At 37.9% G+C, this 28,000-nt stretch overlaps 1 protein-coding gene across 1 annotated transcript; it reads right to left on the bottom strand.

The window, feature by feature from the left end:
• Nucleotides 1–38: 38 nt before the first annotated feature.
• LOC140159350 (uncharacterized) lies at nucleotides 39–19,954 on the bottom strand. Its single transcript, XM_072182799.1, has 6 exons — nucleotides 19,751–19,954; nucleotides 13,776–13,857; nucleotides 12,344–12,514; nucleotides 11,445–11,538; nucleotides 9,576–10,185; nucleotides 39–8,225 (listed from the first exon to the last, which is right to left on the bottom strand). The coding sequence occupies exons 1-6, from the start codon at nucleotides 19,812–19,814 to the stop codon at nucleotides 7,474–7,476; spliced, it is 1,773 nt and encodes a 590-aa protein (XP_072038900.1). The 5' UTR covers nucleotides 19,815–19,954; the 3' UTR covers nucleotides 39–7,473.
• Between the last annotated feature and the right edge of the window lie 8,046 nt (nucleotides 19,955–28,000).

Genomic DNA, 28,000 nt, shown 5'->3' with positions numbered 1-28,000 from the left:
TCATGCACATCATAATACCAGAAATAAACACATTAAAATTTCATGTAGTTCTTGCAATCATTTTTATTCAACCACAACAAATTAAAAATACAATTAACATAGATTATAATTACATAAATAACAACAGCTCTTGGAATCCAAAATTCATTTGACACAATTTTTTACCAGATTTTTGCTTAGTAGAGTAATATACCCTATGCTAAATCTTGGCTGATCTACTCATGGTAAAGCAATACTAGAATGTGTTGTTCATAAAATATGGTTGAATTAAAGTATACAACTCTAATTTGAATTTTTCTATAACTTTCAGACCGTCAATGAGGCACTGAAAGATCATAATTCTGCAAAATATCTAAATCCAAATAAGTCAAATTATATCTATACAATTAAAATTTCAAAAAAAAGGAAAAAAGAGAAAATATTCAATATATTCTAACAGAATTGTGTTTAAACCTAGATCTATTATCTCACTGCACACAATATTATGTGATTGTACACCTCATATTCACTTATTTCATTGAGTAAAAAATTGTGTTTTACACTAAATTTGTGCCATCACTAGATTAAATGGCTCAAGGTAGTCTACTCAGCTCACAATATTTTTACTTTTGTTATTACAAAATATTTATTGTATCAGTCAGTGACCATTTGATAATCTTCAGTAACAATTTTGTTTCTTTTTTGTTTTTCTATAATTTATGAAAAATTCAAATAGACCCAAAGGTCCGTATGCACAAAACAAGTTAGACCAAGTCCAACTTTAGACCTGGTCTGGCTATGGAGATTAGTCATGGAGAAGGAACTTTTTGGTGTTGGCATATCTTATTTTCTAATATTGCAGAGGGCAAATACATGCAGCTTAATATTAGATGGCTGCAGTCTAACTTTTTGATTTTGGTAGAAATAAAGAAAAGAGGAAAAGAATCCCTCCCTAATTCTACCCTCTGTGGTTAGATAAGGTCTAACGTTAGACCTGGTCTAACTTGTTTTGTGCATATGGACCAAAGAGACTACAGCAGGAGAGTTCTTATTCTGTATAGCACTGTGTGAAATGCTATAAGAAAATCTACCATATTGAATAGTCATGCATGGGGACAAAAAAAATTCAAAATACCTTTCTTCCAGGATTTTTTCGACGAAGGCCTGAAATCCACAGAATTTACCAGTATGAATGTATCTTTGATTTCAGGGATGCAATTAGGACTGAAGAAAAAATCCTACAAATCTTGAAAAAATCCTGAAAAAGCGTGTGAATTTGGGCTAAAAAGCCCCAAAACGGGCTGATAATAAATAAAAGTGTGGAAATTTGGACACAAAAAAATCCTACATTCAGGATTAATCCTACAAACTCACATCCCTGATAAAAGTGTTGCACATGTTATATTTAGGGCACTTAATTGGGACATTGCAATACGCAGATTTAGGGTTTATCTACCAGAAATCAATTTGTGCCAAAATTCCTTGCAACAATGTGATAGGTGTATTGCATAGAAGGAGATGGATTAACCTCCTGAGCACTACCTGACGATCTAACATTGCCTCTGATTGGTCAATTACATGATATCTTCACTTTAATCACCAATCAGAATGGAGCTTTGTAAATAATTTGCCCCAATTTTTTTGCGTGGTGAAATTATTCTAACAATGTTCTTAATTGGTCCAATTGTTAATGAAAACTTCTTTTTGGCCAATCGGCAGGTACTTCTCACAGGGTTAACCTTCAAACTGTCTATTATTATGTAATACACCTATCGCATTGTCAGAAGAAATTTCAGCACAAATTGACTTCCGGTAGAAAAAGTCTAAATCTGCGTATAAATGCATGTCATGAGCATGTGTGCACTTCAAATTATTAATTTAAATTGTCAAAGTCTGGCAGGTAAGTCAAATAGTTTCCTCTCCAAGAGTGACGAGCAAATACGGTGCAGCATATGCTCTCCTCCTCTAGCCTCTTTGAGTACAGCTTATCTGATATAAAATACTAATCTAGCATCTACCTGCAGCAAGGTTGGAACTAGATTTTATCTCCTTATAAAAATTGAACAATATATCACATGTAGCAACAGATTACGATTCAATATCACTGGGCCTCATATGTACTTTTGGCCCTTGAGCATGGATAAAGCCTTGCAGGTGTAGACTTTATATTGAAGAGGTTGCTTCATCCATGTTCAAGGGCCAAAAGTACAATAGTACATGCAGGAAACACCTCATATTTACTTTTGGCCCTTGAAAATGGATAAAGCCTTGTAGGTGTGGAATTTATATCGAATGGTTTGCTTCATCCATGTTCAAGGGCAAAAAGTACATGGGGTTTTTTCCCGCCCAGTGACGATATTCAGGTTGGCAAGTGTCTGAAAGAGTGAACGCATTCGAAAAGGAATAATGTATACAGTCCCCTGAATACAGTCTCTTTTATCCTGCCATGATGTGGACAAAGCATAAAAATAACAAATTATGTGGATGAGCGAAAATAGTGTGTAGTTCTACATCAAATGGGCTATTCCATTTAGAATACAAACTACCTCTGTGGAAGATTCTGGAAATGTCTTCTACAGGGGGAGTATGAATTTCAAATGGAATGAATGAACCCATTAGGCAGCTCCATTTGAATTTCATACACCCTCTGAGAAAGATTCAAGCTGAATCTCCCACAGAGGGAGGGCGAGTTTCATAATGAGCTATCTAATGTGTTCATTCCGTTTGACATTCATACTCCCCCTGTAGAAGATATTTCCAAAATCTTCCACAGGGGTAGTGTGGATTTTAAATGGAATAGCTCAGATCCGAGAAGATATCTTCCCACAATGCATTTCATGCACCTCAATTATAATTCGAGACTGAATTAAAAAGACTAGTTTGCATCTCACATCACTGTCAATCAAACTCCCCACGACCCTTGACTGGTTAGTAGCGCATAACAGGAATGTTGATTCATCTGGTGCCTTCTTCGGAGAAAAGGAGTAGCAGAAAATGGCGAATAATTACAGTACTTTTACAAGGCTAGAAGCAACTTTTCTAGGCATTGTTGCCATGGTGCCTTCAGGAAGAAAGTTTCCTATTACTAAGACCTAACATTTGAGATGGTTTGTATGTTTTTTAAGGTGCAAAATTAACCATAAAGAACACTGTTTTACCGCTGCATTCAGAACTCAAGCATACAACTTGTAAATAAACCATTTCTGACTCCAATTATAACAGAGCTCATCCAGATCTTGCAATTGAGGTATTTGTCACTATCAACCCATGTTACACTGAATAGCAAAGCAATACAGGGAAGAAATGCATTGTGGGACGTGTAAGATACCTGTATCTTCACTATGATGATTTCAAATTTAAGGGAAGTTGTGTCAGCATTCTCAAAAATAACTGCAGCATTTAGCTGAAAATAAACAAGGATTTGTTAGCAATATAATTCTGTTTGAGAATTCTGTAGATTTTAAAAAGCACTGCATTTTGTTCTATTGATTCCAAAGACAGGGATTATGCCCTATGGTTCGTATGCACAAAAGAGCATCAGTGGATTAAAGAACTTTTGTTGAGGTTATTTTGAACCCATAGGTCCGTATGCACAAAAGAGTTAGACCGAGTCTAAAGTTAGACCTGGTCTAAGTGAAATTTAATCCCAGTAGAAGTGACATTTTCCTTTACATTTGAAGTTACTTTGTATTATTTTTGAACGTTGCATTTTAATCTTTAGAATTTGCTAGCTGGAACTAAATTCCACTTAGACCAGGTCTAACTTTAGACCCGGTCTAACTCTTTTGTGCATACGGATCTATGGGTTCAAAATAACCTCCTAAACAAAAGTTCTTTAATCCACTGATGCATAAAAGGATACAAAAAAGGTCTGAAATAAAGAATACTGTAAAAGTAGAAATTTTTGCGAGGTTTTTATTTTCGCGAATTTCGCGAGTGGACATAAAATCGCGAAAATAAAAACTCGCGAAAATAACCTTTTGCATTAGGTTTCTATTGTATCAATATCAAAACCACGAAATTTAATTCTCGTGCAATTGACAAAATGTTCAAAATCGCGAAAATATCTTCTCGCGAAAATATTGACTTTTACAGTATTAAATAGAATGTCAGCTATGTTAAGTGTCAAGTCGGCAAACTCAATGGGAATGTTTGATAAATTTGTAGCATGACTTGTGTGCAGAATAATATAGCCATTTGCAAATCGAAAATGTTCAAATGCTTGAGAATGTGTTAAGTCACTTCTATTTATGATACATATACGGTGCACATTTTCAACTTAAAAATGGGTAAACAACATTCATCATACATACCCCCTGAGCACTACCTGCCGATCTAACATTGCCTCTGATTGGCCAATTACTTGATATATTCACTTTAATCACCAATCAGAATGGAGCTTTGCAAATAATTCACCCCAATTTTTTTGTGTGGTGAAATTATTCCAACAATGTTGCTGATTGGTCCAACTGATAGTGAAAACTTCTTTTTGGCCAATCGGCAGGTAGTTCTCGTGGGGTTAATCAACAATAACACAAGAGTGTGTGCTGGTAAATTTTGAAACAATCCTGATTCTCAATTAATTGCATGAATCAAACAATTATAGCTACAATCTTGTTTGAGAAAAAATTTTGAGCTACAAAAATAAAATTCCAGCACAAATGAAGGGTCATTCATACATCTTTTTTCAGTTGTATTTAGAGTAATACCGGTGTGCCAACAATGGAACAATGCATAATGAACTAGAAAGCATGATTCTTTTACAAAAGTTACATACATGTACTTTGGCGCTTAATTTTAAAGTGCTGCCGATTCGCTGCTTACACAATCTGCCTGCAGTTGTTAACATTATTAAGGGGGTACTACACCCCTGGTCAATTTTGTGCCTTATTTTTACATTTTCCTCAAAAATTATAGTGCATTGGTGACAGGTAAGATATGTATATTATAGGAGCAAAGACTACAACTACTGCACTGAAAATTCAGCAACTCAAGGCAAGTAATTATTGAATTATTGATCAAATATTGTTTTTCCCTTATTTTTGACTGTAACTCCACAACTGTTGTCTGTGCTGAAATAAAATTTCCAGTACAGTAGTTGTAGTCCTTGCCCCTATAATATACATATCTTACTTGTCACCAATGCGCTATAATTTTTGAGAAAAACAAAAAAATAGGCACAAAATTGGGCAGGGGTGTAGTACCCCTTAAACCCATAATGTTGTAATTTATAAGAGGAATCCTGGTTCCTTCAAAAATTTTGTACAGGGATGTACCACAGACTTTCGGATGCTGACTTTCTCTTTGCCTAGTTTTTGCTAGCCATCAATATACCAATTTTTCACAAAAAACGCCCATTAAGCTAGCCCTACTAGTATAGGGCCTTTTGACTGTGGTGATCCAAAACCATGCTATATCATAAAACCTGGCTATGTCCAGAGAGCTGCTGCCAGTGACTGCTAATTCCCCCCTCGGGGACAGCGGTTAGTGGGTTGTGAGCTGTCACTGGGTTTTTAGCAGTTTTCAGTATATAGCATGGTGTTTAGTATATAATGTGTAACAAAAAAAAAAGGCCCTGTGGTAGGGCTACATTAAGCACCCAAATTAGCCCTAATTGGGTGCTTTTAGGGGCACTTTTGACCAAATGTGGGTCTCCAATGACAAACCCGCACATCAATATACCGAAATCTAGCTGAAAGGGTACCCAAAACCGTGGCACATCCCTATATACCTTCAACTAGGAAGACCCCCTCCCCTGGAATCCTGCTGCATAGTTTAAGATCATGATAAATGTTATTTTATCAGCAATACTTAAAATTACATGGTGATGAATGATGATACACTGGGGAAGACACTCTAGGTAACCACTATAAATTTGCACTGTTGCAACTCTCTAGTACTAACGCTGAGACATGTACCGTATTTCCTCGAATAGTCGCCCCCCCCTCAAATAAACACCCCCACCACTTTTTTCAACCAAGATTTTTCAAAAATGCCGATATTTCCATGCAATCTTGTGTAGTAAGCTTACCAAGTTGCCCACATGGTCGATATAATAGCGTCAATAATTGGCGAAAATCTGGATCGGAAACCCGGAAGTGAACCAGAAGTCAGTGTTTCTAGTTTATAGTTCGTCATTTTAGCTTCGTCATTTTAAGCTTACCTAATGATTTTAACGGGAATTATCATTCTAAAAACAACCTTAAATGACCTTAACGCCGCCCGTTTGGAAAATGCAACGCCCCTCGGGGCGTTTATTTGAGGAAATACGGTATGTTATGTATCCTCAAAGGTTGCTACACTGCTGTAATAATAATAGTCATTTACAAACTTTCTCTTCAGTTTAATTTGATGCTCTACTTGCTTCATCTAGTTTGTCTGCCGGCTGATATATAAATGATGCACAAATGTTGACATGTATTTAAAGATAATGGTTGAATATTATTAAAATTCCAACACAAAACAAATGTAGTGTACACATTTGTTTTTATGCCTAATGCTACACATGGAGCAACTGTTAGTCACATAACATCATGATCATAAAGTTCAAAAACCCTACTACCCGAGTTGCATAATTTGAAGAAAGATTCTGCAAAAAAATTATTTTTCAGCCTCATTTCCCAGTGATCGTAGCATTTCTGTTATTAAGTGAAATTATCATGTACATGTATTTTACTGCCCCTCCATGAAAAAGGGCATAACTGACACTTTTAACAAAATCGAGATATTACCAGATGGGTATATGATTATAATTTAAGTTAGTGATAACGAAACTAGCTTCCATCTGACAGCATCGGTATAGATGGGTCATATTTCTTTAAGGGACGGAAGGGAAGGCCTATTAGGTACATTGCTGATTGAGATCGATAAGCAAACGTGATGCATGCTGGGAATGAAAAGGAAAGGGGCTCCAGCCTCCAAAGCTAAAAGATTCGTCACCCGAGATCACAAATTTGAGCTCTTTTCCTTCCCAGCATGCATCACTTTTGCCTATCGATCTCGATCAGCAATATACCTTATGCCTTCCCTCCCCTCCCTCAAAGAAGTTTCTTTATCACTAACTTTTATAATAGACAGGCAACTTTGAAATCATAAAAAATATCCTTGTTTAAAATGTACTTTCCATGAGTATATCTGAGACGAATATTTATATTCGTCTCAGGAGTATATAGCCCAATCATGATTCTTTATCGCAGCAATTACATTACCCAACAATCATTTTTTAAATCCGTTAAAACTCTATGATCATGATGTTACAAAACTAAAATACAATTTGAAAATATGAAACGCATGGTGTACCATCTGAAACACTGTTGAGTGTTTAAACTACCTATGTCCAGCTTACATTTTACATGCTAATCTTTCATTGGAAGGAGGGTACTGCATGAATTATATATGGAACATTCCGCTACAACAAAATAAACATAGGAATCATTCAATCAGGAAGGTAATTTGTCAGATTTAACAAACTAAAGTAATTCAGCCAATTGCAAATTAATTTTGATCCATGGCCTCTTCTGTGCTACTCGCATTTTCCGTCTCCTTACTTGATTGCTCGTCCACAGTTGGCACTACATTTTGAACTTCGGATGTATTTTGTGATTCTTCTTCCTTAGCACTCTGGTCATCTTTGGCTTGCTGTTGCGGCTGTGATGACGACGACGACGATGACACACTATTTACTTCCATTTCGTCCGTTTCTTTCACTTTGCCATCGCTCGACTGCGTACTCGACTCTGAATCCGCCTCCGAGGTTTGCTTGGCTGAATTCTCACTTGTTTCAGTAGTAAGCTGTGCATCACCACTCTCAGTTACTGATGTTGTCTTTTGTGTTTCTGAAGATTCTTCCGCATCATCTTCCCTTTGTGATGAGTCCACTTTCTCTGCTATTGTCTGTTCTAGTGAGGTTTCCGAGCTCACCGCTTGTGTCTCCTGCTTCTGATTAACTTCACCTGGTTCTGAAGTGGGTTCTTTCTGCTCAGATGGAGCAGACGACTCTGCGGATTCTTGTTGAGCACCTACAGTCTGTTCGTCAATGCATGTCTTTGGCGGCGCTGACGAATCCTTGTCAGAATTGTCATCACTGTGACTGGTGTTCTCTGCATCCGATATAGTTCCGTTGGAGGTATCTTGTGATTGTGATGATTCTTCAACTGCATTATCTTCTGAATTTGACTTTACGGAGGTGGTTTCTGACTGGGAAAGTACAGAGTCACTTCCTGAACTGGTGGTGCCTTCGGGCGCATCTGGAAATATTAACAGAATTTTTTGGGAAAAAAAGCTACATTAATTTTGAAAATGTTACATATACTTGTAGGCAACACTATACCTGACATGTGCAAAAGAAAGGGTGCAATTACCGAATAGGGTGCAACTTGCTAGAATTGAGTCCAGTCCTTGTTTATGGTTAGGGTTTAGTGTTGGGGTAGGGCAGTCTTGTAAATAATAAGACTAGTAGAGTTGCACCCTATTCGGCAGTCGTTCCAAAGAAAGGATTATTAATAGGGTTGTAGCTACGGTGGGCGGTGCCGGGACAAACTCTGGCTGCATGACACCAAAAATTTCTACAAAATTAATAAACAACATTTTTTTTCTTAATTTTTTTCATTTTTCATTTTTTTCATTTTTCATTTTTTTCATTTTTCATTAGGTTTTAATAAATGATTTTTACCATCATAAGAAGAGCAAAAATCCCCCTTTTTTTGGGGGGGGGGGGAGGAGGTGAGCAATGATGTATTTTTTTTAAACAACAAAATCTGCAAGAAATTAAGGTGGTACTACACCCCTAAATAAATTTATGACTATTTTTGCATTTCTCTCCAAAACATTTATAGTAATTCAGCAAATTGCAAATTAATTTTGATCCACAGGCTCTTCTGTGCTACTTGCATTTTCTGTTTGCTTACTTGAATGCTTGTCCACAGTTGGCACTACATTTTGAACTTGACTAAAATAGAGCTGACCCAAACAAAAACATTTTTAGCTTCTAATATATGTTCTTTTGATAGAATTGTTCTAGTTCAGGCCTTCATTTTTTTGAAAATTGCAGGAGCTCTGTTAATCACTCTCCTGAGTTTACTAAGGTGCTCAACAAGGAGCTCAATCTTTTAATATCTGTATTAAAACAAGTAGTGAGGAGCTCAGTAAATCATACTCCTGGAATGTTGTTAAGGAGAGCTGTAGGAGCTCTGGTGCAAGCAAGCTCCTCAAAACTGAAGGTCTGTAGTTCCATTAATATATGACATATATAAGCTCTGTAGGACGCTATATTAACCCCCAGTTCTGTAGCTTATTTTTCATAGAATGCTTATTCATTAGGCTATATTTAAAAAAAATCCTTTGTCTCAAAGCTCTTCAGCTTCTGAAAACCTAATGCGGAATGTGTTTTTTTAAATATAGAATTTTGAAATGCTTGTCAAGGTGACCGTTATGCATTTTAAATGGGATAAATGGATTGGTTACAGATGAAAATAGTTTTTACTAGCCAACCAACAGACTGTTCCTTGAAACACATAAACATTTTTATTCAGCCTTGGTCAAGTCACAACTTTCATCAAAATCGGAATTTTGCCAGTACGTTTTAAAGGAACACTTACGATTTCCAGGTGGTGGTTTTGACACATCTTGAATACTTGAACTACCATCCGCCTCCTCTGAAACTGGGCTTTCAGTCTTATTTTCAACAGGAGGTCTTTGCTCCCCTAAATGCACACCTTCTGCATCGGTACTACTAGTCACAGACTCATCCTTTGTTTCACTAGTTCTTTCATTGTCTGTACCAATACTATCGTGCTTCACGGACGACGAGTCTAATGTTTCTGATGAATCGGACACAATATTCTCTGTCCTACTCTCACTTTTCGCACCGTCTTCTGTTTTACTATCTGCTGCAATTTCATCATCTGATACTGGCAATTTTAAAGCATCTTTCTTGTCAGTTTGTTCTACACCTTTATTTCCCTCTGAAGGGTCTGTGTCCATTGCCTCTATGTCTGATGAGGCAGCACTGTGTGCGGGGATGGTAGGATGGTGTTCCTCCTTATTAACGGTGGCAATGTTGTCAAACTTGTCTTCGTCGTCGTGGTGACCGTTGCTGTCCGTCATGATGCCGTTGACCATAGCACTGGACGCGCTTGTCTGCATATGGGAAACGCTGGTATAAATCCTCTTGCCTCCGGATGTAACGGTGCTTACTACCTGGACATTCTGCGGGGTAAATGGATTGGTTACAGATGAATGAAAAAAAAGGAAGAGACTTTGATAGAGCTGAAGCAAACATGCAGAGCAAGCTAAGTTCATTCCTCTTCTGCAAATACTGTAGGCAATGTATAGATACATAATGGGGGGAGGGAGAGACTTCACATGATACACTAGTCATCCTCATGTTCTGCAAATACTGTAGGCAATGTATAGATACATAATGGGGGGGGAGGGACTTCACATGATACTCCAGTCATCCTCATGTTCATAGGTCTTGCTTTGAAGCTGCCCTGCTGCCGAGTGGCAATGCTGTCAGAGCGCCATCAAAGGGGAAATACGGCCATAGCTACCGCTACAAAGTACATTAAATTTTTTCCCACATGTGCAAAATTTAGGTGATACAAATGTAGAATTGGTAAAATTATGGACTAATAGTAATACTTACATTCAAATTAGGATTAGGTTTAGCAATTGGGTCAGCAAGATATAAAAGTAAGGAAGACGATTTGGATTGGCAACCACTTTTCTGTTAAGTTTCTCCCATTATACTACCTTTAGATTAATTGTTCACAAATCAGGGAAAAAAAAAAAGAAGCTTGTTTGCTTGTCCAATCAATCGCCCCAAACATTCTGATAAAAAAACATCCTTTTTCATATTTTTGAACTTTATTTTCTGCATCTCAAAAGCACCTGGCAAAACCTGGTAAATTATATTACAATTTTTTGACTCAAAAAGTTAAAACTTCAATACATCCATTGTCCACTATGAACACATGATAAAAAGTACTGTTATACCGCAAATTTCTTCAAACAATACTGTAAATCTGCGTTATGAAAGGTCGACCACTCACACATGGACTGCTGCACCAGTACTGTGATAAGCAACAACATACTAGTAGAAATACTATTTCAAAATATAAAAACTTTTAGCCTGACCCATGAAAAGTGTTTTACGGAGAAGCAAATAATGGGGGTTTTTTTGGGGGGGGGGTTACTCTATGTAATTCAAAATTGAATCAAGACTTTCAACTTTGGAAGTTAACTCCCTGAATACTACCTACCAATCTAACATTGCCTCTGATTAGTCAATTACCTTGATATCTTCACTTTAATAACCAATCAGAATGGAGCTTTGCAAATGATTCACCCAAATTTTTTTGTTTGGCGAAATTATTCTAACAATGTTGCTGATTGGTCCAATTGATAATGAAAACTTGTTTTTGGCCAATCGGCAGGTAGTTCTCATGGGGTTAAGATATACATACCTTCTCAATGCCTCGCATGAATTTATCACTTCGCTGGTAGTACCTTCTTGGCTCTGTGAGTAACTCACACAGCCTTTGAATTGTAAAAGGAGCACTGGGAATCAAAATAAGTCAAATATTATGTCAGCATCAAAGTATAATTACATACCGTATTTCGTCAAATAAACGCCCCCGGGGGCGTTACACTTTCCCAAGGGGGGCCTTTATTCAAGGTCAATTTTAGAACGATAATTCCGTTAAAATCATTAGGTAAACTAAAACACACACTAAAATGACAAACTATGAACTAGAAACACTGACTTCTGGCTCATTTCCGGGTTTCTGATCCAAATTTTCGCCAATTATTGATGCTATTCTCGATCATGTGCGCAACTTGGTAAGCTTACTACACAAGGTAGCATGGAAATATCAGCATTTTTGAAACATCTTGGTTGAAAAAAGTGGTGGGGCGTTTATTTGAGGGGGGGCGACTATTTGACGAAATACGGTAATGATAATATAATTTGCTTCTTGCTACATATTTCAGAAATTGTGATGATATTACAAAGACGATTCTTGAACCACAAGTCTCGTCTGCTTTTGTGACTGCCTGCTTTCACAATTACTTTTTTGGTAACATAAGTAAAAAAAAGGGACTACCATCCCAAATAAACCGTCCGAAGATATGGGATAGTCTAATTTTCTTACTTCGTACACCCATTGTAAATATTTCTTTCAGACATATTTTCCAGTTTTGGGCTTTGAACTTCAAGACATTCTTCATCACTTGTTGGCCTTGGTGCCCTTCTCTGTGAATGTCATTGCCCAGTGGCCTTGAAACTTTAACCAAATTCATCATGTACACAGCCACACATACAACCACTACAGATTTGAAACATGCCTCTTTATAATTTTCTTACTTTGTAAAAGCATTTATGGCTTGTAGTAATCTCTCCCTCATGTCCTTAAATTCAACGTTTTCCACGTTGGGTAGAATTTCCATTGTCTCATCCGGATTAGTCTCCACGTAGTCCTGAATAACATTCTCGAGTTTACAAATCACCAGTGGCTTTAATTTGTTCCATGAAAACCTGCAATTACAAAACACAACAGATCAGAACTAGCACTAGCCTGTGAGGGAATCCAGGCCAAAAATTCTGGAATAGACCGACTGACCTTTAACCCTCTCCGCACAGGTGTCGACTGGCACACAACAAGCTTCAAATTTTCTTTTAATATTCAAACATTTCAGAACTTTACATTTTATGACCAAATTTGGAACCAGCATGAAAAATGCATTAAAATGAGTACAAACAATTCAAGCCTAGTATTGGTTCAGCAGTTTTTGAGATAACTCTTGATATTTTAAGAAAATATCTCTTTTTATGTTGAAGCCTATGGGCTAGCATGCAGAGCATTACTGTAAAAGTCAATATTTTCGCGAGAAGATATTTTCGCGATTTTGAAGATTTTGTCAATTGCACGAGAATTAAATTTCGCGGTTTTGATATTGATACAATAGAAACCTAATGCAAAAGTTTATTTTCGCGAGTTTTTATTTTCGCGATTTTATGTCCACTCGCGAAATTCGCGAAAATAAAAACCTCGCGAAAATTTCTACTTTTACAGTATTTGACCTGCTGTCACAAAATCAGCAGAAATTGACAAAATAGTAACCGAAATATTCCAGATTTAAATACGACGTAAAACCATACCAAAATATGTTACTGTTATCCACTTCCTTCAAGCAGTCGAAGCTCAATCGATAAGACGTGTGGCTACATGGTGCAAGAGGTTATGTGTTCGAACCCTGGCAGTGGTTTGTATGATCTTGTGGAAAAATTGAGTTAGCTTGAAATTCCCCTGGACAAGGAACTTACTGCCAATTGTCTCATTGTAACCCTTATGAAACTCGGGTAACTGATCCTGGCTGCGAAGGTCTATTGTGGAAAGTCTAGGGTGTGCGCTTCTATAATTTGGTTCACCTCAAGTTCGGTAGCGACGTCAATGCTTTTTCGCAGTTGCTCCGCAAGGGTGCTGACAAACTGCCCCTGTATGCGCGCGTGTACACACAGCGCGTTGAACATTTACTCACACGATTTGATACAGTGGCGAGCGAAATAAACATGTACGTCAATGCCGAACTTGAGGTGAACCAAATTATAAGCAGCAAAGTCTCTGAGCTGTTGTTACATGGTTTATGGTATGATGTGGGGCCATATTGGTCAGCGACAACTTGTAAAGTGTGCTGAGGCTTGTGGATCATCGTCTATGCGTTGTGCCTGTGCCAGTTTAGATGAAAATGACGGACACTTGTGAAATCCTGGGCTGCCAAGACCCTGATATACTTACAATGGTTCCCCAGTCTGTGCAATTTGACAAAGCAGCTTTTCTAATTCTTCTGGAATTTCTTTTCCTTGCTTTCTTTGAAAATCTGTACAAAAATTATAGAAAAATATCGTTTTTTTAGGTTAGCAAGATCACTATGCTCAATGTTTCTTCTTTACTTTCATGGCAGCAGTTAGACTCAGTTCTCAGACCTATCATATTTACTCTATTAGTCGCTAGACTCGCTACTCGCTCCCCTTCTATTAAAAGTCCCCCAGCATTTTTTTAAACAAGATGTTTAAACTAGAATTACACAGTTCGTAAATAACAAAGCTTTTCATGGTTTGTAAATGATTGTGAGTCATGAATTGGGGGCCAAACGTGTTACATGCTCATTGCTCAAAATTAGAAAAATGTCAGAAACCTACAATTTTTATATATCATAAAGCTGATAAGTTTAAGGAAGACAATTTTGCAACTTGTAAGTTGATATGAGGGTGCCACAAATACCATATAAGTCGTGTTCACATTGTCGGACGTACACCCGGCGGAACTTGATCGGCGTAAGTTGCTAGGAGTAGCGGTAGCCGGTAGGCGCTGCCAGGAGTAGGTGCAGACAAAAGTCAGGAGTAGCGAGCTGGGTATAACCTCCGCCAGGCGTAAGTTGCAATGTAAACGCAGATTACGCCTGGCACCCGGAGTAAGTTTGACCTTTTCTTTGTCAGAACTAAGAAATTACATACCGCGTGGTTGATAAAGGTCACAGATACACCGGAAGTGGTAGCCAATGTTTACGCCGACCAGAAGTGAATGATTGGTGGAACTAGTCGGCGTACTGCTAGGAGTAGGCTAGGTGTGGACACGTGGGTAGGAGTAGGGCAAATATTTGTGGAATTTTGATCAATGTTAGCGTAAGTTTACGCCGGGTGTAACTCAAAATATGAACACGACTATAGAGTGGAAAAGTTGTATTTTGGTTCAAAAAGTATTAATTTTTGTTTATCTCTCACTTACTAAGATAAACACCTGTTCTGCTAAAACCTAATTAGATGTGGGTGATTCCATAAATGTGAAGGCCAACTTGTGACATGCACTTTTTAGATCTGAATTCTAAAAGTAGTACAATTTATTGGTTCAGTTTAGTAAATTCCCTTAAGGGGGTACTACACCCTTGTCCAATTTTGTGCCTATTTTTGCATTTTTCTCAAAAATTATAGCGCATTGGTGTCAAGTAAGATATGTATATTATAGGGGCAAGGATTACAACTACTGCACTGGAAATTCAGGAACTCAGGGCAAGTAGTTATTGATTTATTGATCAAATATTGGTTTTCCCTCATTTTTGACTGTAACCCCACAACTGTTGTCTGTGCTGAAATAAAATTTCCAGTGCAGTAGTTGTAGTCCTTGCCCCTATAATATACATATCTTACTTGACACCAATGCGCTATAATTTTTGAGAAAAATGCAAAAATAGGCACAAAATTGGACAAGGGTGTAGTACCCCCTTAAGGGAATTTAATGGCAGAAATAAAGTGTCCGATCTCCACGTGCCAATACACAACCCCTGCAGAAGCCACATCAGAAGTCGCAGTCGTACTGCTTCAGCTTCATGCAAAGGAGCATGAGGCTCAACCCTCTGGCGCTAAAACAGAGAAAGTGAGACGCCCGACTGTATCGACAGGTGGCACATCGGAGGAATGGGGTTACTTCTCGTCTAGATGGACAGAGTACAAGACAGCCACTAAAATCAGTGGTCAGGACGTAGTCATCCATCCAGCTCCTGGAATGCTGTGAAGAAACACTGCGCAGAGACCTCACAAGAAACAATGGTGGCACCCTCACAGGAAAGACAGAGGATGCCGTTCTAAAGGCCATAAAGCAGCTGGCAGTTTGTGAGGAGAATGTCATGGTGTCTCCGGTGAACTTACTGAATATGCACCAGGACAGAGATGAACCTGTCCGCAATTTTGCTGCTCGCCTCCGTGGCCAAGCCAGCGTGTGCAAATTCACGACCAAGTGCCCAAACTGTAACCATGATGTCAGCTATGGCGATCACGTGTTACGGGATGCCGTAACACGTGGCATCAGTGATTAAACTTGAACTGCTTGGTGAACAGGATCAGGACAAGTCACTGGAAGACACAATACGCTACATTGAAGCAAAAGAAAGCGGCAAACGGTCGGCTAATCGCCTCCAAGATCCACCCACTGTCACCTCAGCCTCTGCCACAAGCAGCTACCGTGCACAACAAAAAGTTCATGTAATGTGCAACTACTGTGGTCGCTATTAGGCCCATGGACCTCGTCGTGGAGAACGCGAGAAGATTTGCCCAGCATTCAACCATGTGTGCAACAAGTGCACAGTCAAGGGACACTTTGAAACTGTCTGCCGTGGTGGTGGCCGCAAAGACTTACAGAGTTATCTAGGTAGTAAATATCACGCAAAATGCTGGAAAATGAGTAAAATCTCACACATTATCAAAATAATTTGTTGTCCCTACCCCATGTATGTACATGATCCACCAGTGGAGCTTCTGCGACCCCTACATATAGTCAAAATGTACAAAAAATGCACAATTGGAGTTTTGCATGGGTAATATCTCAGCTAAAAGTATTCTAATAGGCTGAATATGGGATAAGAGTATTGTCCTACCAAAGGGCTCTGACTGGCAAAAAAATGGACAAAAAAATTATTTTTACTTTTGGAGTTCTGACCCCCCGAAGTTGGTCCTGGATGGACGAAGTTGCATTTTGAGGGCCCTATATCTTTTAAAGTAAAGGAGTCACAAGATGCCAGATTTGAATTCTACACAAAAAAGTACCCCAGGATACATACTTTTCAAAGTTGTTGGGGGTTCCCTTACATTTATGGACCTCCAAACATCGTCTTTTCGGCGTTGCGACACATTTTTACGCTGACCCCCTAAATTTCAAATTGATGCCATGGGAAAACGAAATGGAATATGAAGCTCAAATTTTCAGGATTTTACTTTCTCATCAATATCTACCACCACACAGGAAAAGAAAAAAAATGAAGAGGTGCTGTGGTCAGGCCGCGACAAATCGCCTGTCCGATAGCCCGGGGCAATCAATTTTTTTGTCGGGCAACTAAAACTCTGAAGAGCTGTGCCCGATCGGGAAAGACTAAATTAAAACCAATTGAAGCTTGAAGATGCAAAACGGAGTATTTCTGTCCAATCTGGCGTGTTCACGGAAGTGAAAAACAGTCAAAACCAAGTAGAAAACTTCTTGAAACGGCCCTCAAATTTTTCCGATGCTACATGTAGCACTCATATCCATACCAGACATATATGCTAATGAAATGACGTTAGTGACGTATTGGTAGTAAACTATAGTTTAGCCAATTATAGAAACTGTTTCGTGCATATATATATATAATGAGTTTTTATGACGTCAATGACATTAGCTGGCCATGTATTTGCAATTTTGCATGTACATCGAGATTGAGACGTGTTAGTGGTTGGCAAAATACGTAAATCGCAGTGACTTTACTGACAAAATTTCATATAAAATGCACATTTTTTCCACAAGAAACAAACAGTATTGAATGCATATGAAATGTTTATTTTTATAGTGGTTTCATGAATACTCATTTATGTATCAACTTAACCGAGAAAGTATTGGCTTTTCGCAAGAATGAAACTGCCGAATTCGACGTACTTACAACTACGAGTTACATGCACTGCATGATGTGACTTTGCTGACAATTGTTGCCGGGAATATGGGTAATTTTCGGGCAATTTCGGGCAACCAATTTTTGACTATTGCCTGCCCGATCGGGCAAGCTAAAAAATAAAATTTGTCGCGGCCTGGCTGCGGTGCACATCCCTGGAGTTGACATGGAATGGCTCAGTAATATTATTTAGGCCTATATGTTTAGAGTCACTTCTGCGCATCAAGTAGGCCTATATGTTTAAAAAACATGTTTAAAAAAATAACTTTGAAAGTAAGAAATATTATATATATTTAGAGTCAGAATGGTGGAGTGTTTCTGCGACGGTCGCAGACTACTTGAGGGAATCCACGACGGATTTTCGGTATCGCTTTTAATCATCTCTTGAATTGTTATGATTTAATATTATTAAAATGGTAGAAAGTATGAAATTTCATTTGGGGCCTATATTAAGCACCGGATAAAAAGCGTTTTTTTTTTTTTTAATTTTAAATTTTTTTTAGAAGTTGTAGACCCTAAATTACTTGTTATTGAAGGTTGGCACCTCCAAATACTGCTACATAAAAATTTAAAAAAATAAAAAAGATTAAAAAATCTGAGATTTTTTTCAAAACTGGATAAATTTGTACATTTTAATTACTTTTGCTTCTATTGAACAGCTAGCAATGTATGTTAATTCAATATGTCCCTGGCTGTTCAATAGAAGCAACAGTAATTAAAATGTACAACTTTATCCAGCTTTGAACAAAAATCTCAGAATTTTAAATCTTTTTTTTTTTTTTTTTTTTTTTAAGTAGCAGTATTTCGGAGGTTCCAACCTTCAATAACAAGTAATTTTATAGGGTCTATAACTTCTAAAAAAATTAAAACAGGGAATCCAGTCGGACTTTCGGCGCACGGGCGCAGAAACTCCCCTCCGTATATAGCTCCGGTGGAGTAACTAATTCATGACACATGACCAAATAAATGACTTAGGGGTTCATTCATATTTTCATGATTAAATTAGGGGCTCATTCATGAATATATTTTCATGACTAAACGTAGGTAACCTAGGCAAACCTTAGTTAACACATTTACTAGTCAGCGAATTCGCCGAGACCAGGGCCCCAACACAATGCATATTTACATAGAAATTTGAATTTTTTTCGAGAATAGGTGGGTGAAGGAAACCTACATAAATATGTTTTCTATACTTCACTTGACCCAAATATATGATTTTTTATGGTGATAATCAAATCGCACATGGAATTTTAGAGGATTTTGATAGCAGTTCCATTAAAAAAAAGCTGCCATCGCCATGAGACTAAGATCTAGAAACACCCCGAAATGCCGTTTTGGGGAATTTTGCTAGCTGAATCTTTTTGATGAAAGTCAATCTTTGACAAGATGTAACTTTGCTACGGAAAGTGCTATGAAAAAAAGGTTTTCAGTTTTGGCTTAGTTTACTCAAGGGCTTTAATTTGATATATAAAACGATGCAATTTGATGGCAAATTTGAATTCACCTAGGATACCTACTAAACGGTAAAGCCCTCGGGCATAAACAACGTTTGGTCATGAAAATATATGAATGAACCCCGTTCATACATGTAGGTCTATCTACGCAACACTCTGCTTACTGTTATTTTCCTCCACAACTTAAAAATACCATCATTTTAGACTAAAAACTACCGTACCAGTTCCTTATCATTTTTTTAAAGTTTTTCCATCGCTAATTGTGAGAAAATGTTTACTTGCTCAGTCCATCGTGTTTGGACGCGCGCGAACATCGCGTACATCACTCGCGCTTTGCTTAAATAGCTTGCGAGTATAGGCGCGTAATAGCCTACTCGCGATCGTCCATCAGTTCTCTCGCGGCTTGTTTATGACCGGATAGCAGTGGGCGGGCAGTGGTGTCGTGTTCACTCACACAGCTGTGCTAACCGCAAGACTTGCTGGGAAGTGCTTAAATCATCCTCTGACACAAGGTATTGGTACATGAGATCAGGTATATGCTGTTGTCAGCAGAGTAGAGAGCGGTTACATATTTTTCATGTTTTTGGAATCAATACAATTGTAATTGTATTGAGATCAAGACAAAAGTTAAAATCTTTCTACATGCTAGCTAATAAGTAATATATTCACCCTGCAATCGTCTCCAACTCTCGACAAATATTGTTAACTTAAAATATACATGTCAGTACACAAATTATAGGAACAAAATTCGACAACCTTGCATTGCATAATAACTCGCAAAATCATTGAATTGAAATCATCGCCATCGCGATCGCGAACACACCACATAAAGCTTGAGAAGATCTTACCATTTAAAGCGTCCAAATAATCCTCGTTATTTTCTGCCATCGCAGTAGATGTTTGAACAACCATCACACCACACAACTACAATATCTGTCACACTATTTAGACACTGTTTCTCGGGAAATTTATCGTCAAAATATTGGACTCATTCTCCAGATCTGTACACAATATGGTGCGTCGAAGCCGATTTTGTTGTACGCTAAATTGGAGACGTTAAAGGTGATTGATTGCACACCACCAGTTTTGTAAAGTTGTTCTAGTTCGTAGCGTAATTTGCAACAGTAATTTGCAATGGACTACATTGGGGCCCCGGCTTGGGCGTAATATAGTCTAGCTGATTTCAAGGAATTGTTTTGGCAAACTCATTAGGTGGTGTGAATTGATAGTTGATTGATTGCTGTAGACTTGTTCAAAACTGCGGTAAAAGGGTTTTCATGATCCAGGAGTATGATTGGCTTTAGGCCCGGGCTTAGGGTAGTGCAATAATTATGTGTACCCCCGGGGTGGTGAATTATAGGGGGGGGATGGGCAAAGATTTTTGGCAGGCCAAAAAGGGGAGGGGGGCAAGTATTTGCTGCAGGTCGAAAGGGTCAAGCGATTTTTGGCAGGTCGAAAGGGCCGGGGGAGCGATTTTTGGCACAGATATTTTTGGGCATGGTTTCTATACTACGCGACGCCCTAAAAAGGTGTAGGAACTAGGAACACAATCAAATATGCAAAATTTCCTGCTCGCTGCGCTTGCATTTAGGCCTATATGTGCTCAGGTTTTAAATTCGGGTTCCCCAAAATCTTAGTGTGGGGGGGGTAAAGATTTTTTGGCACGCTGTAAGCCGGGCAAAGGATTTTTGTCACATCAAAAGGGGGGGAGGCAAAGATTTTTGGGCACGGCCAAAGGGGGGGGCGATTTTGGAAGACCATTTGAGAATTCAACACGGCCCGGGGCGCGGTATTTTTTTCCGTAGTTAACATTTGAATCAACACTGGTTTGCCACCCTGGGGATGCCGCAAGGAAGGTTTCCTCCCCTTGCAAAAATAGGTCACAAATACCCATTTTCCTATTTTATCACAATTTTTAACTCAGGGGCTGAATGAGTATTCCAGCCCCGGCACCAAAATTATTGAGGGGGTTGAGCCCCCAGCCAGGCCTGTACACAGGATTTCATTTGGGGGTGCTGATTTTGAAAAAGTGGACTTTTTTTTTTATATTTTTACAATTTTTGTCTAAAAAAGCGTACAAAAACTGATTTTTTTGCTCGCTATGCTTGCAAATTCTGAAATTTTGGGACTTTTTGTCCCGGGGGGGGGGGTACTCAGTACAAATGACCATACGGGGACGTGCCGCAAACATGGGTAGCATTTTCAGCCTTCTGGTATATCAATGACCCCTTTTTCAAAGCTTATTTTGGTATATGAATGGGTCCTTTTTCAAAATTTTCTCAATTTTTTCGGAAAACTGCCCAATTTTTCCTTAATCTAGCCAAAATTTTCAAAAAACTAAGACAATTTTGGTTAAATTCGGCCTAAAATTTTGACTTTTGGTATATAAATGGGTCCAAATTTCTTGAAAAATTGGTATATTTATGGGTCCACTTCCAAAATCTCAGCGGCACGTCCCCAGCAAACACAAAAACGTTTTAAAAACGTTTTAAATAAGTTATATTTTGGCTTTTGGTTTAGGTAAAAACATTTTAATAACATTAAAATGTCGAGTTATATAAAGGTCATGATAACGTTTTAAAACGTTTTGTATGAAAACACACTACAACAATATTTTTTAAATGTTTTCAAAAAATGTTATTGCAAACTATTTTTGCAAACATTTTTGCCAAATATTTTGTCAATACTTAAATAACATTATGTTAAAATATTTGAACCCAGCAAGCACAGAAATGTTCTTAAAATGTTTGTTTTTTCAAAACCTTTTAATAACATTTAAATGTCAGGTTATATAAAGGTCATGAAAACGTTTTTTAAACGTTATTGAAAATATTTTGGGCAAACATTTTTCGCAAAATATTTTTTCAACCCCAAAATCACATTCTGTTTAGAATGTTTTGTATCAAGTTTTTAAGAATGTTTTTGAAATGTTATTAAAACGTTTTTATACCCTTTATATAACCCGACATTTAAACGTTTTCTGTAAAACATTTTTCAAAAAATGTTTTTTAAGGTTATGAAAACATTTTATTCTCTTAATATACCCTTTATATAACCTAGTCCGACGAGTAGGACCTTTTATTTCTAAGTTACCAGAGTGTACCAGACTACACACATTTCACACTATGATCACTATCTCACATGGCGCAAGAAAGACGAATCGCGAAAGTCCAGTGACCGCGCCCCCCAAAATAAAATTTTTTCGGGAGGAGCAATTAGTGGACTTTTGTGGTTAATCTTTCTTGAGCGATCAGAGTTAGAGTATAGTTGGTAAACTAAGAAAAAAACAGGTCCTACTCGTCGGACTAATATAACCCGACATTTAAACGTTTTCTGACAACCTTTTATAACCTTTTGCGAATGATGTCGAAAACGTTTTGTGTTTGCTGGGTCCCTACCAAAACCAAACTTGAGTATGCCTACCCCCCTCCCCCGGGCTTTTTGTATACCCCCCTGTGTACGGGCAAAGCCTCGCTCGGCATCGGCTTGAAGTAGGCCTAACCCTCGCCACCCCGGGGGCCTGAGGTTTGGTCATTTCCAACCGAGGCTGTGGTCTAGTTTCCAACCCCGAGGGGGGGGCACTTCAATATGAAATGGATACTGGGCTGGCACTTTCGCAGTAAGGGAGTGTTCATAAATACTTTGGTGGGGGTGGTTAGAAAAGTTGCAACCTCGGACGTCAAAATTATCCCCCCTAAGGGTAGATTTTCTTTTGATCCCACCCCCCCTTCATGTCCTTAAAAAGAAACCAAAAATATACATCATTAACAGTGCTTACAGTGGTATTATAGATTTCTTTTTGACATTGGGGTTGGAGACATTTTGTTGAAGTCCAGTGAATCCAGCACCTTTTGCCAACAAAATAAGTTTATGGTACAAATGCGCCCAAAGCGCGCAAAAAAAATTTGCCATATTGAAGCTAAACTGGCAAAATATAGTACAAAACTGGAATTAATTAATTAAAAAATTGGCACTTTCATACTGCAGTTACTGTCCGTTTTCCTATACACAATACACAGTGCTCTTTCCCATTGACGCGTGACCTCTACAAATAGCCTATTTTTGTACGTTAAAAGTATGGGGATATGCCTAGTTAACGTCGCTGTGTGAAAAATAACCGGCCAATATTAAAAGTACTCTTCTATAAAGTTCTAGAAAATATAGTTTTGTAACATGTCCTAAATTTTTAGCTAATTTAGATTTTTGGAAATATGCGTACTTTGGTGTTTAGTTAATGTATAGGTATTAATAGTACATTGCCTAGTTAACGTCGCTGTGTGAAAAATAACCGGCCAATATTAAAAGTACTCTTCTAAAATTCTAGACAATATAGTTTTGTAACATGTCCTAAATTTTTAGCTAATTTAGATGTTTGGAAATATGCGTACTTTGGTGTTTTAGGAAGGATATGTAAACGACAGATAACACCAAAAATATGAAGAAATTATTTCCAAACCGTGTTAAGTCTGCAAACCACCATGTTTCTCATTTTCAAGAACGCTGGTTAACACTAAGCACGTATTGTCTCATTTCGTAAACAAAGACCACACACAATAATATTGTTCTCTAGCGCTCGATAATCGATCATGCACGTTAATTAATCGTTCACCCAACTGAAAGTATAATCCTAGCTCATTGCTCCATTGTACGTGTAAAGCAGACACATATGTTGTGTGTATTTAACCAGAGAAGATATGATTTAATCAGTTGAGCTGTTTTCAATGAGTGTTATCTTGGTTTAATAGCTTTTAATGGGGTTTAAGTCCTGCAAAGGTCGAGTTGAATTGCAGACATGACTGCATCATGTTTAGTTTAAAATGACCAAATATGGGGTTAATTTTGGTGAGAAACCCATATACAGGCGTCAACATTGGGAGGATGATTGTATGGACCATCCCCCCTATCAAAATATTGTGGGGGGATTGATCCCCCCATCTCCCCAGGATCTACCCCTATGGTCATTAACTCATTTGAGTCATAGTGTTACACCCAAATTGTAAAGTGCGCACATTTTGTTGATTTGTAGCTTGAGATTACAAAATTGAATACTTAACATTGATGCGAAACGCGCAAAAAGTTTGGAATGTACCTGCCTTCTCGTATGATTTTACCCGGAATTTTACCTCAAATTTTTTGATCCCCCTATTAAGGTCTGAATGTTTGACCCCCTTTTAGAACCCAAAATTTTTTGATCCCCAATATTTTCCAACCCCCCCACCAAAGTATTTATTAACACTCCCTAAGGGGCATTCGGTGAGAGCAAAATGTAACAAATATGGGGTCAATGGGTGAGAGCATGATTTTTGCCATTCGGTGAGAGAAAAATGTAAACATATGGTGTCATTGGGTGAGAACATGACCTTTTTTTTTAATGAAACCTTTGGGTGAGAGCCGAAACAGCGCCATACAGAAACCTCAATCATTGAATTTCTAGTTCTAAATGGCTTTTTGATCCCCCAATATTTTCCAACCCCACCCCCCCCCCACCAAAGTAGGATTTATTAACACTCCCTAAGGGGCATTCGGTGAGAGCAAAATGTAACAAATATGGGGTCAATGGGTGAGAGCATGATTTTTGCCATTCGGTGAGAGAAAAATGTAAACATATGGTGTCATTGGGTGAGAACATGACCTTTTTTTTTAATGAAACCTTCGGGTGAGAGCCGAAACAGCGCCATACAGAAACCTCAATCATTGAATTTCTAGTTCTAAATGGCTTCAAATTGAAAAATGAGGGTCTTTGGGTGACAGCCTTCGACACCTTTGACAGAGTAGGCCTATCATTCGTAAAAAAAATATGGGGTCTTTGGGTGACAGCGAAGCTGAAAAAGGGGGTCTTAACAGCCCTACATATGCGTGAGTGGGAGTGCCCCCGGGTTTCCAACACGGTGCTCGACGTGAAAGGAGCAAGACCGGGGAGCAAGGACTATAGGAGGCTTTCATTTTTACAAATGTGCAGCATTTGTAAAAGTCTAGGAAATCATACTATAAAATCATACTATACCGTCTCCAAATAAGTAAAGAGTGTCTTACAACTTTTGCTGGAATACTAAAATTTTTATGAATGAACATTCAGTAGGAAGAACCATTGTCAATCGGGATCCTACGGAAAATAAAATAAGACATGTAAAGCGGGTCACAGACACAACTTTATTTAACTTTAAAAGGTGCATACACATTTTTACCCTGCATTTTTCTTGCAATTTTTTCGCAATTTGCGTATGAGAAGCACTTTGAAACAAATTGCATTGATTTAATAATAAAAAATATTTAAAAAATCGTAGTGATTTATAGTGCGCTACGCACAGGCACAACGCCTAGACGTTGTTCCACACGCCTCAGCACACTTTACAGATTGTCACTACGTCCCCACATCATTCCATAAACCATTTAACAATAAATCATGAAATCAACAACAATTTTAGGGAAAATGGGCCAAGATTAAAAAAACATTCAATTTATGCATGTTTTCTTCCAATTGTAGGCCTAGTCACAAAATTCTCTAAATTTTGAGTATAGGCTAAGAGTTGGCTCGTAATTTTAATAGGTCTAGGCCTAATTATATGTTGTGTTATTTTTGATTATTGGTAATGAAAAAGGTTGGAAAATGTGTTTTCCAAAAATAGTTAGAATGCTTAAAGGGGCATTTCGTGATCCACAGCCTCATCCCCCACTTTTCTCAAAAAAGTTGAGATTTTTATATCACTGGAAACCTCTGGCTACATAATGTTTATGTACAAAATATTTCTTGCAGATTAATTCGTTTTGCAAAGATATCGTGAAATTTGAATTTCGTTCTGGTGCACCAGAACGAAATTACAACGCATTGTCTATGGAGCAGTGTAATACACATAATCATGCATAACTCGCAAACGCAAAATCGGAATCAACTGAAATTTTGGGAATAGGCTTTTTCGTGGATATGTACTGAAAATGTCATAAAAAAGGATGCTAGGATCACGAAATACTCCTTTAACCTGATTAGTCTTAGTACAAGTCTTTGGGCTTGATTGTCACAGCATACGAATAACACCCTAAAACGCATTTTTTTGGCCAAATATGAAAATTTGACTTTTATTGCCGGTTAGACCCCTATGTTCTTCGTTTGGTATGGTCGTTGCTTTTTCTTCACCTTCACTTTTCTGCATTTTGCCTGTTGACGTCACCTCTGCAGTGTACTCCCATCATAGAATAGAAAAATATGATCTTGTTTTGCCAAATGAAACATAGCTAAATCCTAATCCTTTACACTCTCAGAACATTGGATAAAAAATTAATGGGCAGAAAACAGTTGGTTAAAAAATGCCCAACAATGGTTAAGATTCTTGAAGTTGGGCAAAATACAGTTTAATACATGGTTGGTCAAACATGTCAATATGGTATTTACACAATGTTGGTTAAAAGTTAACCAACCTTGGTAAAAAACCTCCTTTTCCCGCCAATAAAGTTGGGCAAAGTATGGTTTTGCCCAACCATGGTCATATGGTGTTCCTTTGTTGTCTGCGATTGGGCATTGTGTTGGGCAAAAATGCATTTTAGAAAACAATTTGGACGATATGAGTGGCTTGCTGCAAAGCTGTGGATCAGGGTCTTCAAGATCTGTTGGAGACATTTGAAGGTGAGGGAATTATATTATAAAGTATATCATTTTATCGGTATAACACTTAGTTTAAGTGTGTGCGAGGCCGAGACTGTGAGCAAGACTTACGATGCTTTATCAACGACAACTACCACCACAACCGGTAAGCTTAAGCAAAGCTTACCGGTTGTGTGTAACTACCATATAAAGCATCGTCAAAATGTTTACCCGAATATAATTTCCTACCTTCAAATGTCTCCAATTGGTTAAAATATGAACAATGAAATGAACTTCCCATTCATAGTGTTTAACCAACTATTGGTTATATTTTGCCCAACATGCTTTACCCAACTGGTTGGTTACCGTAATGTTAACCAGTAGTTGGTCAATGTTTTTAACCAACCTGTGGTTATATTGTTAACCAACCTGGGTTGTTGGGCTGTTCACCTGTAAATACATGGTTGGTTAAAATTTTAACCAAGTTGGTTAAAATTTTTAACCAATGTTCTGAGAGTGTAGTTAGTCCTAACTGGCAATAAAAGTTCAAATTCACCAAATTTTTGAATTAAGGGCCATTTTAGGCTGTTTTTCACGCGCCTGTGACAATCAAGTCTAAAGACTTGTAGGCCTACTAAGTCTAATTTCAATTTACGTATTCTAATAGGCTCTAATCAGGGGCGTAGCCAGCTTTCTTGGTCAGGGGGTGCAAAATAAAATCACAGGGGCACATCTGAAAAAAATTGCAGTTGCAACAAGCAATTTTTGTTTTTAGATGTCTTCGAGCTTCCAAAAAAGGCTTTATTGGGACGATGTGCGCGCGTAGTGTGCAAAAATTTTGAATTTGACACTATTTTTGCCCATGATCGAGATAAAAAAATGCCTTCATTGTGACAATGTGCGCGTGTAGCGCGAAAATTTTTGGTATTTTACACTATTTTTGCCCATGATCGTGGCGAATTTTGATGGAAAAAAGGCTCCTTGCCCTTTTTCGTTTCCTTTGCCCTTTGGTCAGAGGGGCACTTTTTCTTTCATTTTTTGTCAGGGGGGCACTCTACCCCCCTGGCTACGCTACTGGCCCTAATTATTTGGAAAAGACATGTTTCATTCTTATAACCAATCATTTAATTACAAAAGTGACAATTTGAGCAAAATTTTATCATATAGGCCTACTCAAGATTTTGAATGCGTAGACTTGTTCTAAGTCTTTTACTTTTGTGTCAGAAAACATGCCGAAAATGCATGTCAGAAGTTGATATAAATAATTCAATGGGGGTTTCTTCAAAATGTAACTTTCCAAATGCTTGGTAGGCCTACATTTAAGTAGATCAATTAAAATTCAATATGCTCGACTTCAGATTGATGTGCTTGATCACACCACATAATGTGAAGTTTCCAAGTAAATTTTCAAACTTCATTTCGCAATAACTAACTCCGAGGTCTCTACTCGGTACGCCATAAAAGACTATCAGGAGTTTTGCTGTGTAGAGTTCACGTGACAGGAAGTGAATTGACTCCCAAG

The sequence above is a fragment of the Amphiura filiformis genome, chromosome 8 (assembly GCF_039555335.1).
Source record: "Amphiura filiformis chromosome 8, Afil_fr2py, whole genome shotgun sequence".
NCBI classification, from domain to species: domain Eukaryota; kingdom Metazoa; phylum Echinodermata; class Ophiuroidea; order Amphilepidida; family Amphiuridae; genus Amphiura; species Amphiura filiformis.
This window is presented reverse-complemented; position numbering and strand designations above follow the sequence as displayed.